The following is a 13,735-nucleotide window of genomic DNA, read 5'->3' on the forward strand; positions in this document are numbered from 1 at the left end:
ATTCTGAGTGAGATTATCTTTATAAATTGTCAACTCTTATTTGTTGACCCTTCTTCCAACCACTACCTATGAAACCAAGGAAATTAACATAAACAAATGAAGTGTGCGCTAAGATTCTTCTCCAAAACTGATTTCTAAAGCAGTATTTTTTTGTTTATGAAGGTGATATTGAAAACTGCTTCATGTTTTAAAAATACTGGATTTACTGTTGCAGCAAAACTTGCTGAAGTTGGCAGATTTTGGTTCCTGCAGGAGTATGTTCTCAAAGCAGCCATATACAGAATATATTTCCACCCGATGGTATCGAGCCCCAGAATGCCTACTTACTGATGGGTACTACAGCTTCAAAATGGACATCTGGAGCACAGGCTGTGTTTTCTTTGAAATAACCAGGTGACTTTCAAACTTTTTAGTCCTGATGCATAACCATCATTAATGGAAAAACATTAGTATTTTTGAACCATTTGATATCTCAGAACGGTGGTAGAACTAGTGAACCAATAGAGTATTAGAATGGTCAACTTTAATTCTAAATTTTAACATGTTGTGGCTGTACCTCTACGCAGCTAAATACCAAAGTTCAGTAAAAATTCACCAACCAAAAGTTATAGTATTATTAATATGTAACACTAAAATAATGAGATCTATCATAAGTAGGTTACAGGTATTTCAGTGGAGTGCACACTTCATGCTCAGAATTTCAGATTATATGTGATGTAAATATAGTTTATTTTGTTTCTTCTCAAATGACGTTGTCAGGCATGATTTCGTTGAATGCACTCTCATTCCAAAGTGGAAAATTTGAATATTGAGGATATATTCCAGAGGCTAGTAGACAAAAATCTACAATAGGTTGATTGTTAATGCACAAAATGAATGAATATCATTTCCATGATATTATTTTGAAAGAGACTGTCCTCGTAAATATTATTCAGTCAACATCACAAACAAAAAAAAAAATCAGCTGGTCATTATTTAACTATTGTTTGGGGAACCTTCCTGTATGCAATTTGTCCATCATATTTCCTACATTACAAATGTAAGCCTTCATAAAACCTTTGGTAATGGTAACCATATAAATCCCGATTTCCTTTATTTGAGGAAGCAGCCATGGAACAGAAAAAAATAATTTGACTCAAGAAGAACCCCGTTCATGGTTTGTTTTCCATCTGTGCGGGAAGATTATTAAAAAATCGCAATTCTTTTAGTGAAACTGCAAACTCAAAAAACCCCAAAATTATAATAATAAATAAGCAATAAAATTGAAAGCATGAGTTGAGGAGTCCTTGAAAGTGAGTCCAAAGTTTGTGGGATCAGTGTTGAAGTTATCCCCTCTGATTTAACAGCCTGATAGCTGAGGGGTAGTAGCTGTTTCTGAACATGGTGGTGTGGGACCTGAGGCTCATGTACCTCCTTCCTGATGGCAGTAGTAAGAAAAAGCATGGTATGGATGGTGGGGTCCTTGGTAGTGGATGCTGCTTTCCTGCAACAGCACTTCCGAAAGATGTGCTCAATGGTGTAGAGGGCTTTACCTGTGATGGCCTGGGCTGACCCACTACTCTTTATGGGCTTTTTCATTCAAGAGCATTGCTGTTTCCATACCAGACTATGATGTAACCAATCAGTATACTCTCCACCATGCATCTGTAGAATTTGTCAAAGTTTTAGATGACATGCCTAATTATTGCAAACTTTCTTAAGCATTGTACTATTTTTTAAAACTTGATGTTTTATGCTTTATATGGAGGCCAAGTCTTTATGTATATTTAAGGCAGAAGTTGATAGATTCTTGATTGATCAGGACATGAAGGGATTCAGGGAAAAGGCAGGAGATTAGAGCTGAGAGGGAAAATAGATCAGCCATGATGAAATGGCAGAGGAGACTCGATGGGTCAAATGGTCCAATTCTGCTCCTATATCATATGGTCTTATGGTGAAAGGTCACTCAGATCTCTGAAGACCAATGTTTTCTAGTTTATTACCATATTAATATTTTCTGTTTTTCTTTTCTTTTCACTTTATAATATATTTTGTATTTCCTCACATCATGTTCCATTAGCCACATTTATTCTCATTTAACATTGCAGACTCTGAATCCACTTTTACTTGTTTGTATATCATTGCTAAACATGGATACCTAATGGGATCCTTTAATTGAACGTTATAGGTTGTAAGTAGTCAAATCACTGTACTTCTGTTTGTGGCACTGCATTAGTAACAGCCAGCCAATCTTTCTTAGAAGTTTGTGCGGATTCGGCACTTTGACAAACTTCTGTAGATACTCAGTGGAGAATCCTGACTGGTTGCACTGGTTGGCCTGGTAAGGAAACACTAGTGTCCAAGAATGGAAAAGTCTACAAAAAGAGGTGGATACAGCTCAGTCTATCACAAGAAAAATCTTCCCTAGCATAGAGCAAATCTACAAGGAGCACTGCCACAAGAAAGCTGCATCATTGTAAAGGACCACCACCAACTAAACCATGCTGCCATCGGGAAGGAGGCACAGGAGTCTTAGGTCCCAGACGACCCAGTTCAGGAACAGTTATTACCTTTCAACCATCAGGGTCCTTAACCAGCATGGAATACTTCACTCGCCTCAACACAGAACGGATCACCGGACACAACCTAATGACTCACTATCAAGGACTCTACAACTCATGTTCTCAGTATTATTTCTTATTATTATTTTTATATTTGCACAGTTTATCTTTTGTGCATTGGTTGCCTGTCAGTCTTTGTGTGTTATTTTCCATTGATTCTATTGTATTCCTTTGTTCTACAGCAAATGCCTGCAAGAAGATGAATCTCTGGTACTTTGATAATAAATTTACTTTGAATTTTGATTCTCATGGACTCAAAAATGAAGTGCTTTCACTCTGGTTTTGTTAACTTTAAAGTCGCTAATGAGCCAACGTGGTTCAAAATAAACCAGACTCCATAGTGATTAATGGATAATTTGTGAGATAGTAGGACTCAGCTCAGAGCCTCAAGTTCTTTAGTGCATATGTTCCAACCCTGAAAGCTATAAATGAACCTAGGAAATAGTTCTGCTCCACTTTTGATAAAATTCTGGCCTGCATCTCAAAGGGATACAAACTGATCTTCCTAGGTAACTTCAACACCAGGGTTGTAAACTCTGCCACAGGTGTGACAGGCAAAGGAAGAACTGGAAGCTAACCTTAAGGAGTTAATCACTTGAGAACAAATATCACTTCAATATCAGTGCAGTACAATACAGGCCCTTCGGCCCACAAAGCTGTACCAAACATGTCCTTCTCCAGCACCACTGCCGGCAGCCCATTCCACGCACTCACCACTCTCTGTGTTTATATAAAAAAAAACTTACCCCTTACATCTCCTCTGTACCTACTTCCAAACACCTTAAAACTGTGCCCTCTCGTGCTAGCCATTTCAGCCTTGCGGGAAAAAACCTCTGACTATCCACATGATCAATGCCTCTCATCATCTTATACACCTCTATCAGGTCACCGCTTATCTTCCGTCGCTCCAAGGAGAAAGGGCTGAGTTCACTCAACCTATTTTCATAAGGCCTGCCCCCCCAATCCAGGCAACATCCTTGTAAATCTCCTCTGCACCCTCTCTATGGTTTCCTCCACGTCTTTCCTGTAGTGAGGCAACCAGAATTGAGCACAGTACTCCAAGTGGGCTCTGACCAGGGTCCTATATAGCTGCAACATTACTTCCTGGCTCCTGAACTCAATCCACAATTGATGAAGGCCAATACACTGTCTGCCTTCTTAACCACAGAGTCAACCTGCGCAGCTGCTTTGAGTGTCCCATGGGTTCAGACCCCAAGATCCCTCTGATTCTCCACACTGCCAAGAGTCTTACCATTACCAGATCTTGCTGCACTACACCCACCCCTTTCCCCAGAATCATTGCTTCAGTTACATTCATCTGGTTGATGAACAGGCCTTGTTATTTATATGACTGACAACAGACTTCCAGACAGGCACTCAACTACAAGTTCTGTCACAGCAAGAGAAGAAATGATTCAAGGATGATCTGAATGAGTCCCTGAAAAAAGTGCAAGGTCACTTTCTATTTTTGGAATCCTTGGCCAACAGCTGCTCGAAATGGAGGAACATTGATGTTTCCACTGAGAACTTTGAGGCACCTACAAACCATGCCAAAGTCCAATGAGAGCAGCAGATGCTGTGCACCATCGACCACACTGCCAATCAATCCAATTCATCACGCGCCTCATGCTCCATTGGTGGCGGCGCCTCTGGATCCCACATTAGTTCATCAGCCTCAGAACCAATGGAATAGGAACAGAAGTAAATTAAAGTAAATTTATCAAGGTACATATATGTCAACGGATGCTACCCTGAGATTCATTTTCTTGCAGCCATACACATTAAATCTAAGAGACATAATAGAATCGATGGAAGACCCCACCCAACAGGATGGATGAACGACCAATGTGCAAAACACAACAATCTATGCAAATACAATGAAAAGGAGAAATAATAAAATATAAACAATTTAATATAAATATCAAGAACATGAGATGAGGATTCCTTGAAAGTGAGTCCATAGGTTGTGGGAACCTTTCAGTGATGGGGCGGGTGAAGTTATCCACACTGGTTCAAGAGCCTGATGGATGAGGGGTAATGACTGTTTCTGAATCTGATGGTAAAAGTCTTCAGGCTCCTATATCATCTTCCTGATGGCAGCAGCGAGAAGAAAACATTCCTGAAGGGAGATGATTGCTGCTGCTTTCCTGCAAGAGCGCTCCATGTAGATGTGCGAAGTAATGGGAAGGATTTTACCCCTTGATGGACTGGGCCATGGACACTACATTGTGTAGGATTTTCTGTTCAAGGGCATCAGTGTTTCCTTACCAGACCGTGATGAAACCAGTCAGTATACTCTCCACCACACACCTATAGAAGTTTGTCATCTGTGTCACCAAGGAACTGCCTAAAGAGTAGGATGGGAAGGATATACAAATGGACACTCAATTTACTGAAGAGGGAGGATCAAGCTTGAGATAACATCAGAGAGTAGAACAGTTGAGTCATTCTCTAAATTTGGGGTTGGAATTTGAAAAAGCAAAGGCCCTGTCAGTTATGAGTTGAAGGGGAAGTATTATAAGCAAATACAAAGACTTTAGTTATGAGAATATGTGTTGGCCCTACAGACTCGCAAGCCTGGCTTCACTATTCAATAAGATCTCGGCCTCTACACACATTACTGCATGTTGCCCAAATCTGTAGACAGATTTTTGGATTATTGGGAATCTTAATCTAGAACATACTCAGACATCCCACCCTGCAAAAACTCATTTCAGGGAGGTAGCACTATCAATTTGCAGGAGACTTCCGGGAGAGGTGGGATGTCTGCAATAGAGTAGCTCCTTAGCAGCCAGCCAGCTAGTTTAAATAACGTTAGCTATGCTAATGAACGAATGACACCTGTTAAACTCACCTCAACATGTCTTGTACAGTCTTAACCCACCATGGGCAATAGAAAAGTCACTGTTGCAAACAGTGCAGCGAGTAACGCTGTCATTATTTTGACCCCTATTAGGCAGGGGTACACTTTAGGGTAGTCTGAGGTGACGTACGTTTTATTTTTTTTTGGAACACTGCCACTCTGACTTTTGTTTTGGAACTCTCTCGCTCTCCCTCTATTGCGTGTGCTCTCTCGCTCGTGGTCGCTCTCACTCGCGCTTGCTTTCTCACTCTCACGCATGCTCTCTCTCTCTTGTGGTCGCTCTCACCCGCGCTCGCTCTCTCGCGCTTGCTTTCTTGTTCTCTTGTGGTCGCTCTTGCGCACGTGCTCTCTTGCTCGCGCTCGCTCTCTCACGCTTGCTTTCTTGCTCTTGTGCTCACTCTCTTGCTCTCTCTTGCGTGTTCTCTCTCGCTTGCTCTCAAAAAATTCAATTTCCGGGACATTGTATATAATTTGCGGGCGTCAGGGAGCCACTATTAATATGCCGGAGACTCCCGGAACTTCCGGGAGAGGTGGGATGTCTGCATACTCAATGACACAACCTTATCCTAAGACAACTCTGAACCTTAAATTTGAATTGTCTGAAATGCAACTATCTCTCTTCTTAAATATGGAGACCAGGTCTGTACACAGTACAGTACTTTAGATACAGGATCACCAACACCCTGAACAGTTGTAACATTGTTCCCAATCACAAGTGCAGCAGCAGTGTGTAAAAGTTTCTGTAATATGGAAGTATTTAGGCAGGAGGACAGAGAAGTTTAAAGTAATATTTCAAAAGTCAGCTGTCCAGTGGCTCAGAAATCCTGCTGTCTGGCCATCTGTTTCACCAGGTAATGTTTGCCATGCTCCTTTTCAACTCACTGGAGCCCTATTTCCCACATTTCCTTCCCACTCTCAGGGATGCAGTTCCCATGCTCCCTCTAATAAAACAGGGCCACAGTTCCAGCACTGTCTTTCCATTCCCCAAGGCCCAGTTTCCACACTTCCTTTAATATTCCAGGATCCTGCATCCTGAACTACTAATCTCACCATGTTCCTGCACTCCCTTTCACCTTCACTGTTTCACTCAAATATATTTTCAAACTATAACATATAAAGCATTTCAATGAAAATAAATAACATCAATAGTAGCTCCCACTGCACCAGATTGTTTTACTGTAGTCTATTACAGAGAATGCAGTCTTGATGCTTAGAGAAGAGAATGAACTTGGATTCTCAGATGGAAAGGTGACCAATCACTTAAAAGTTGCAATAGAGTGGGCATAGCAACTGCATATGTGAAAGCAAATTAGTTTCGTAATCCTGACTTCCAGAAATCTTGAAAAATTTAAATCCTGGAATTCAGTGCTAGGGTTAAGACTGAGGCATTGGATTGTATTGGTGAAAGAAAGGTAATGAGAACACACTAAGCAAATTGTATTAGAAATATTGTCTTATTGGAAAATGCTGATATGAACTGGTATAAATATGTACGTCTCTTTAATACTGTAAAAGATTCATCATATAGACCATAGCAATTTTAAAATACAGTGAAAACAAAATTCATTACTTAATTATTACTTCTCTCCTGTAGCCTACAGCCACTATTTCCTGGTTCTAATGAAGTTGATCAAATTGCAAAAATCCATGAAGTTGTTGGTACTCCAAAATCTGAAACTCTGAGAAAGTTCAAACAGTAAGTACATCCAAAATTACAATAAAATTAATATCTATGAAGTTTATATCAGGACTATTTTCTGCTAATGAGCTTTAATGTCTGCATGATGCACAAACCCGGAGAGACAATAAATGCATGGCCCATATTTTTAACTTTGGGCATCAAAATTTTTCAACACTGCATAGTGTCTCCTCCTGATAACTTGTTTGAGAGCTAGAAATCATTTCATAACTATATCAACTGTGAACATGAAATTGTGTCATAATGGTACAGTATTATGGGTCTTCTAACATCCTAATGGGAAATTGCAAGTACAAGTTCAGTATCCCTTATCCAAAATGATTTTTCAGATTTTGGAATATATTATGAGCTTGGGATCACCATCATTTCCTACTCAGAACTTCTGTGCTACCGGTAAGCAGTCTTTGTCTTACACTTGTTCATTACACATATTTATTAATGCAGCCAGTCAGCGTGTTAGACTTTCATCAGCAATGATCATGGCAAATTTATCAATAAATTTCACTGCTGCTTCTTGATCAGCAGTCACATTATCATCATAAATATTTAAAAATATAATGCCATGCCTTTTCTTAAATTTCTGCAACTAACCTTATGAATTTTCTCAATTATCTTCAATTTTCAGTTTGGTGATAGTTTTTTGCTTGTTTCATGATCAGCATACCATTAAGCAGCACATGTTCACTCCAGTGCTGGTGGATCCACTCTTTCAATACGCTATCAAGATCTTCATTCATCATTTCATACAGTGTTTTTCTATTTTCCATTAAATTTTGTTCATTACATATGTGAGGTCACTTCCCTAAAACTTTATATCTACATCAACTTCACGTTCAAGCTTTATGCATTTATCAAATAATAATTTAAATCCACCGTCGTGATTCACATAGACACAGTTAAAGAGATATGCAATAAGTCATAGAAAAATACAGCATAGAGAGAGAGGCCCTTCAACCCATCTAGTCCATGCTGAACCATTGAAACTGCCTACTCCCATCGATCTGCACTGGGACCATAGCCCTCAACATCTCTAATGTCCGTGTATCTATCTAAACTTCTCTTAAATCTCTTATCTCCTTTACCATAGCTTGGAGAGGGATAGGAACAGACAAGTTAGGAAAGCATTTAATTGGAATAAGGGGAAATATGAAGCTATCAGACAGGAACTTGGAAGCATAAATTGGGAACAGATGTTCTCAGGGAAATGTATGGCAGAAATGTGGCAAATGTTCAAGGGATGCTTGCGTGGTGTTCTGCAAAGGTATTTTCCAATGAGACAGGGAAAGGATGGTGGGGTACAGGAACCATGATGTACAAAGGCTGTTGTAAACCTAGTCAAGAAGAAAAGAAAAGCTTATGAAAGGTTCAAAAAACTAGATAATGATAGGGATCTACAAGATTATAAGGCTAGCAGGAAGGAGCTTAAGAATGAAATTAGAAGAGTCAGAAGGGCCATGAGAAGGCCTTGGCGAGCAGGATTAAAGAAAACTCCAAGGCATTCTACAAGTATGTGAAGAGCAAAAGGATAAGACATGAGAGAATAGGACCAATTAAGTGTGACAGTGGAAAAGTGTGTATGGAACCGGAGGAGATAGCTGAGGTACTTAATGAATACTTTGCTTCAGTATTCACTACGGAAAAGGATCTTGGCGATTGTAGGGATGACTTACAGCAGATTGAAAAGCTTGAGCATATAGACATTAAGAAAGAGGATGTGCTGGAGCTTTTGAAAAGCATCAAGTTGGATAAGTCTCTGGGACTGGACAAGGGGTACCCCAGGCTACTGTGGGAGGTGAGGGATTGCTGAGCCTCTGGCAATGATCTTTGCATCATCACTGGGGATGGGGGAGGTTCCGGAGGATTGGAGGGCTGCAGATGTTGTTCTCTTATTCAAGAAAGGGAGTAGAGATAACCCAGGAAATTATAGACCAGTGAGTCTTACTTGAGTGGTTGGTAAGTTGATGAAAAAGATCCTGAGAGGCAGGATTTATGAACATTTGGAGAGGCATAATATGATTAGCAATAGTGAGCATGGCTTTGTCAATTTCCAGATACACTTACATTTACATTTCTTCCCCTCACCGGTATCAGGTATCAGAACACTTCCATCAAAATATTGACATCACCACAACATCCTATACAAAAGCCCTTATTAGTATAGCAGACAGGTTTATATCTATATACTGCGGAAAAGGTTGCCACGCTTTATGAAAACTATTTGTTTTTGAGTGTATCATACATGTCAAAAAGTCCAAAGGAATGTATTCCCTGATTAATTTACATCAACCAAAAAGTCCAGAGGCCTTATCGGATATCCAACAAAGTAAAATGTTCTTCCTCGCACAGAAAGTCAGGATGTTAAAAAGTTTTTTCTGATGTGCATTAATAATACGACTTCTGGGTAAGCCTAAGAGAAAAGACACTGGGTCCAGTTCAAGCTCCATCTTCAGAATCTTTTCCATTTCACCCAAAATATCACTCCAGTATGCCTGAAGTTTGGGACAAGTCCAAAAACAGTGAGTGAAAGTTCCAGTATTTACTTTACATTTAGAACACATTGGAGAAATCCGTCTTAAATTTCGAGAGACGATCTGGAGTCAAATGGGCTCTATGCAGAATTCGAGTTGCAATGCTTTAGTTCTATTACAAACTGAAATCTTCTTTGCATTATCACAGATGTCTTCCCATGTTTCAGCTGTAATTTCTACTCCCAGCTCTTCCTCCCAGACCCTTCCCAGCTGCTCAGCCTCTCCACAAGAACATTCCCTCAGGATGCTGAAAAAGTACTAATAGGGACTTCACCCTTAGAACGAAACACCCTCTTTTCCATGTCAAAACTATAGAAATCAGTTAACAATGATGGTTTTTTTTCTATATATAATCTCTTATCTGAAAGAAACAAAAAAGATCCTTGTTGGGTATGTTAAATTTTTGTACTATTTGACTAAAAGACATCATCGTTCCTTCATCAAACAAATCTCCTAGATGGAAAATACCCCATGGAAATCCAAAGTTTAAATCCAGAATCCATTATGCCAGGCTGAAAATCTGGACTGCCGGTTATTGGAGTGAAGGGTGATATTTTCGCTGCCTTGCCCTCAATTTGTCGCACTGCCCTCCAAGCCCCGATTGTGTTAATTGTTATTGGATTGCGACAATATTCTTTAACTAGTTTCATCTTATTGAGGAAAAGCAAATTAATAAGAGGGCATTTTGTTTTTGAAGCTTCAATGTCTAGCCAAATTGAGGAGGGGTCCCTGCAAACCCAGTCAACCACATAAGATAAAAAGGAACTTAATTGATATTTTCTAATGTCTGGAAAAATCCAGACTCCGTAGACTACTGGGAAGCTGTCACTTAGACATTTTAATACAGGGTCTTTTTTTGTTCCAGATGAAAGAAACAAACCAGCCATTTATTTATTTATTATTTGTTGGGTAAAAATGACTGGAATCATTGGTATTGGGTAGAGCAGATGAGAAAGAATGTTCATTTTCAGCAAGGATATTCAGCCAAGCCAAGAAATGGGAAGAGTGCTCCATCGCTCAAGATCCTGTTTGATTTTGTCAAATAACTGTGTAAAGTTAGCTTTGAACAATTGATCAAACGTAGGTGTGATAAATATACCTAAGTAAACAAAACCGGTCTGCGACCATTTAAAGGGGAAAACACCCTGAGTGTCAGGTACCTGCTGCAGATTCCCCAGAGGCATAGCCTCTGATTTAGTAAAGTTGATATTATAACCTAGAAAAGGCACTAAATGAACTGATACGTTGTATAAGGTGGTGCACTGATATAGCAGGGTTTGATAAGAAAATTAGAACATCATCCATATACAATGTAATTTTATGTGACTTTAGTCCTATGTCTGGACCAGATATCTTGGGGTCTCACCGAAAAGCCTCAGCCAATGGCCCGATCACTAGTGTGAAAAGTAGTGGTGATAAAGGGCAGCCCTGCTGGCTGCCCCTCAGAATACTAAAATTATCCGACCTAATGCCATTAGTTAGAATCGCAGCTAAAGGGTCATTATAAAGAACCTTCACCCATTTAATAAAATTATTGCCCAAACCAAACCGTTATAAAGTGAAAAAAAAAGGTACGGCCATTCGACACGATCAAAGGCCTTTTCTGCATCTAAGGAAACCACCAAGCCGTCCATTGCCTGTTGCTGACATGCCTGAATCACACTAAGTAATCTTCTGATATTGTTAGGTGATCTACACTATGGCCTTTTACAAAACCCGTTTGATCCTCTTTTATGATAAAAGATAACACAGTTTCTAATCGCAACGCTAAGGTTTTAGATAAGATTTTAAAGTCAACATTTAACAATGAAATAGGCCTGTAGGAGGCACAATCTTCAGGCTCTTTCCTTTCTTAAGAATTAGGCAGATATCAGCTTCTCTCAATAATGGTAGGAGGAGACCACAATTAAATGCATGATTGAACATGTTTAGCATAGGCTCTGATAATAACCCTGTGAACTCTTTATAGAATTCACTGGTGAGTCCATCAGGATCAGGATACTTCCCACTTTGGAGCTGTCTCACAGCATCCTGTATCTCATGTATAGATAACAGAGTATTGAGGAGGGACTGTTGTTCAGAAGAAATGCCTAGGAGATCTAAATTCCTGAAAAAGGACTCCATCCTAGATAGAAAAAGGCCACCTCCAACAGGATCCCACCACTAAGCACATCTTTCCCTCCCCACCTCTTTCTGCTTTCCGCAGGGATTGCTCCCTACGCGACTCCCTTGTCCATTCATCCTCCCCGTCCCTTCCCACCGATTTCCCTCCTGGCACTTATCCTTGTAAGCGGAACAAGTGTTACACATGCCCTTACACTTCCTCCTTCACCACCATTCAGGGCCCCAGACAGTTCTTCCAGGTGAGGCGACACTTCACCTGTGAGTCGGCTGGGGTGATATACTGCGTCCGGTGCTCCCGGTGCAGCCTTCTATATATTGGCGAGACCTGGCGCAGGCTGGGAGACCGTTTCGCTGAACACCTACGCTCTGTCCACTGGAGAAAGCAGGATCTCGCAGTGGCCACACATTTTAATTCCACATCCCATTCCCATTCTGATATGTCTATCCACAGCCTCCTCTACTGTCAAGATGAAGCCACACACAGGTTGGAGGAACAACACCTTATATTCTGTCTGGGTAGCCTCCAACCTGATGGCATGAACAATGGCTTCTCTAACTTCCGCTAATGCCCCACCTCCCCTTCGTACCCCATCCCTTATTTATTTATTAATTATTCCCCCCCCCCTTCTCTTTTTTTTTCTCCCTCTGTCCCTCTCACTATAACTCCTTCCCTATCCTCTGGGCTCCCCTCTCCTTAGGCCTCCCGTCCCATGATCCTCTCCCTTCTCCAGCTTTGTATCCCTTTTGCCTATCACCTGTCCAGCTCTTGGCTCCATCCCTCCTCCTCCTGTCTTCTCCTATCATTTTGGATCTCCCCCTCCCCCTCCCACTTTCAAATCTCGTACTATCTCTTCTTTCAGTTAGTCCTGACGAAGGGTCTCGGCCTGAAACGTCTACTCTCCCTCTTCCTATAGATGCTGCCTGGCCTGCTGCGTTCACCAGCATTTTTTGTGTGTTTTGCTTGAATTTCCAGCATCTGCAGATTTCCTCGTGTTTCCATCCTAGATTGTCCATCATTACATTGCTCAGATTTATACAGTTTAGAATAAAAACTCTTAAACACAACATTAATCATTTTAGAATTACTAGTGAGGGCTCCTGTCCCATCCCTAATTGAAGCAATAGTCTGAGGGGCATTTTTCTTTCTCGCTAAATAAGCCAAATACCTACCTGGTTTCTCATCATGTTCAAACAATCGTTGTTTAGCAAATGTCAATTTTCTTTTGGCTGCTTGGGTAAGTAAAGAAATTAGTGTACAGCATGGGGCTGTGATATTCTGTAACTTGGTTGCAGAAGGCTTATTAATATCATCCTTTTCAGCTGCCGCAAGCCTTGCTTCCACTAGGCACTGCTGTTCCGCAGCTTGTCGCTTCTTACCACCAGAGTAGGAGGTAATTAATCCCCTTGCATAGGCCTTAGCGGTTTTCCAGATCATCGATGGACTACTAGCTGATTTGGAGTTAATAGATAGGAAAGTTTTGAATTTGGAAGTAAAGTAGTCTATAAATTTATTAACTTTTAGAATAAAAGGACTCAGCCTCCAATGTCTAGATTGTGCTGAATTATCTTTGGGCTTAATATTTAAATATACTGCTGCATAGTCAGAAATAGCGATATTTCCAATTGTGCAGGATACAACTAAATCCAGGAGCGCTTTGGGGGTTAGAAAAAAGTCTATTCTGGTGTAACACTTGTGTGGATTAGAAAAAAATGTGGTCTTTGTCTGAGGGATGTAACAACCTCCAGATATCCACAAGTCCTAGTTCTCCACATAAGCCCATGATTTGTTTGGACTGTGAGGAGAGCAATGGGGGAACACGAGGCACCCTGTCCATCAATGGGTCCATGAGACAATTAAAATCCCCACCTACAATAATGTTTTGTATTGAAAAGCTTGTAAGTCTGAAAAAAGCATCTGTTA

At 40.5% G+C, this 13,735-nt stretch overlaps 1 protein-coding gene across 3 annotated transcripts in view; it reads left to right on the forward strand.

Annotated features, from left to right (window-relative positions):
* LOC134345904 (MAPK/MAK/MRK overlapping kinase-like) overlaps positions 1-13,735 on the forward strand; it is a 96,757-nt gene that overhangs the window by 43,470 nt on the left and 39,552 nt on the right. For all 3 annotated transcript variants that reach the window (XR_010017791.1, XM_063047252.1, XM_063047261.1), the window contains exons 7-8: positions 215-393; positions 7,058-7,159. Coding sequence is in view for 2 of the 3 variants with exons in the window: in XM_063047252.1 (XP_062903322.1) it covers positions 215-393; positions 7,058-7,159 (281 nt within the window). In the remaining variant the exon portion in view is untranslated. The remainder of the gene's footprint in view (positions 1-214; positions 394-7,057; positions 7,160-13,735) is intronic.

This window comes from Mobula hypostoma, chromosome 1, assembly GCF_963921235.1.
Source record: "Mobula hypostoma chromosome 1, sMobHyp1.1, whole genome shotgun sequence".
Classification (NCBI taxonomy): domain Eukaryota; kingdom Metazoa; phylum Chordata; class Chondrichthyes; order Myliobatiformes; family Myliobatidae; genus Mobula; species Mobula hypostoma.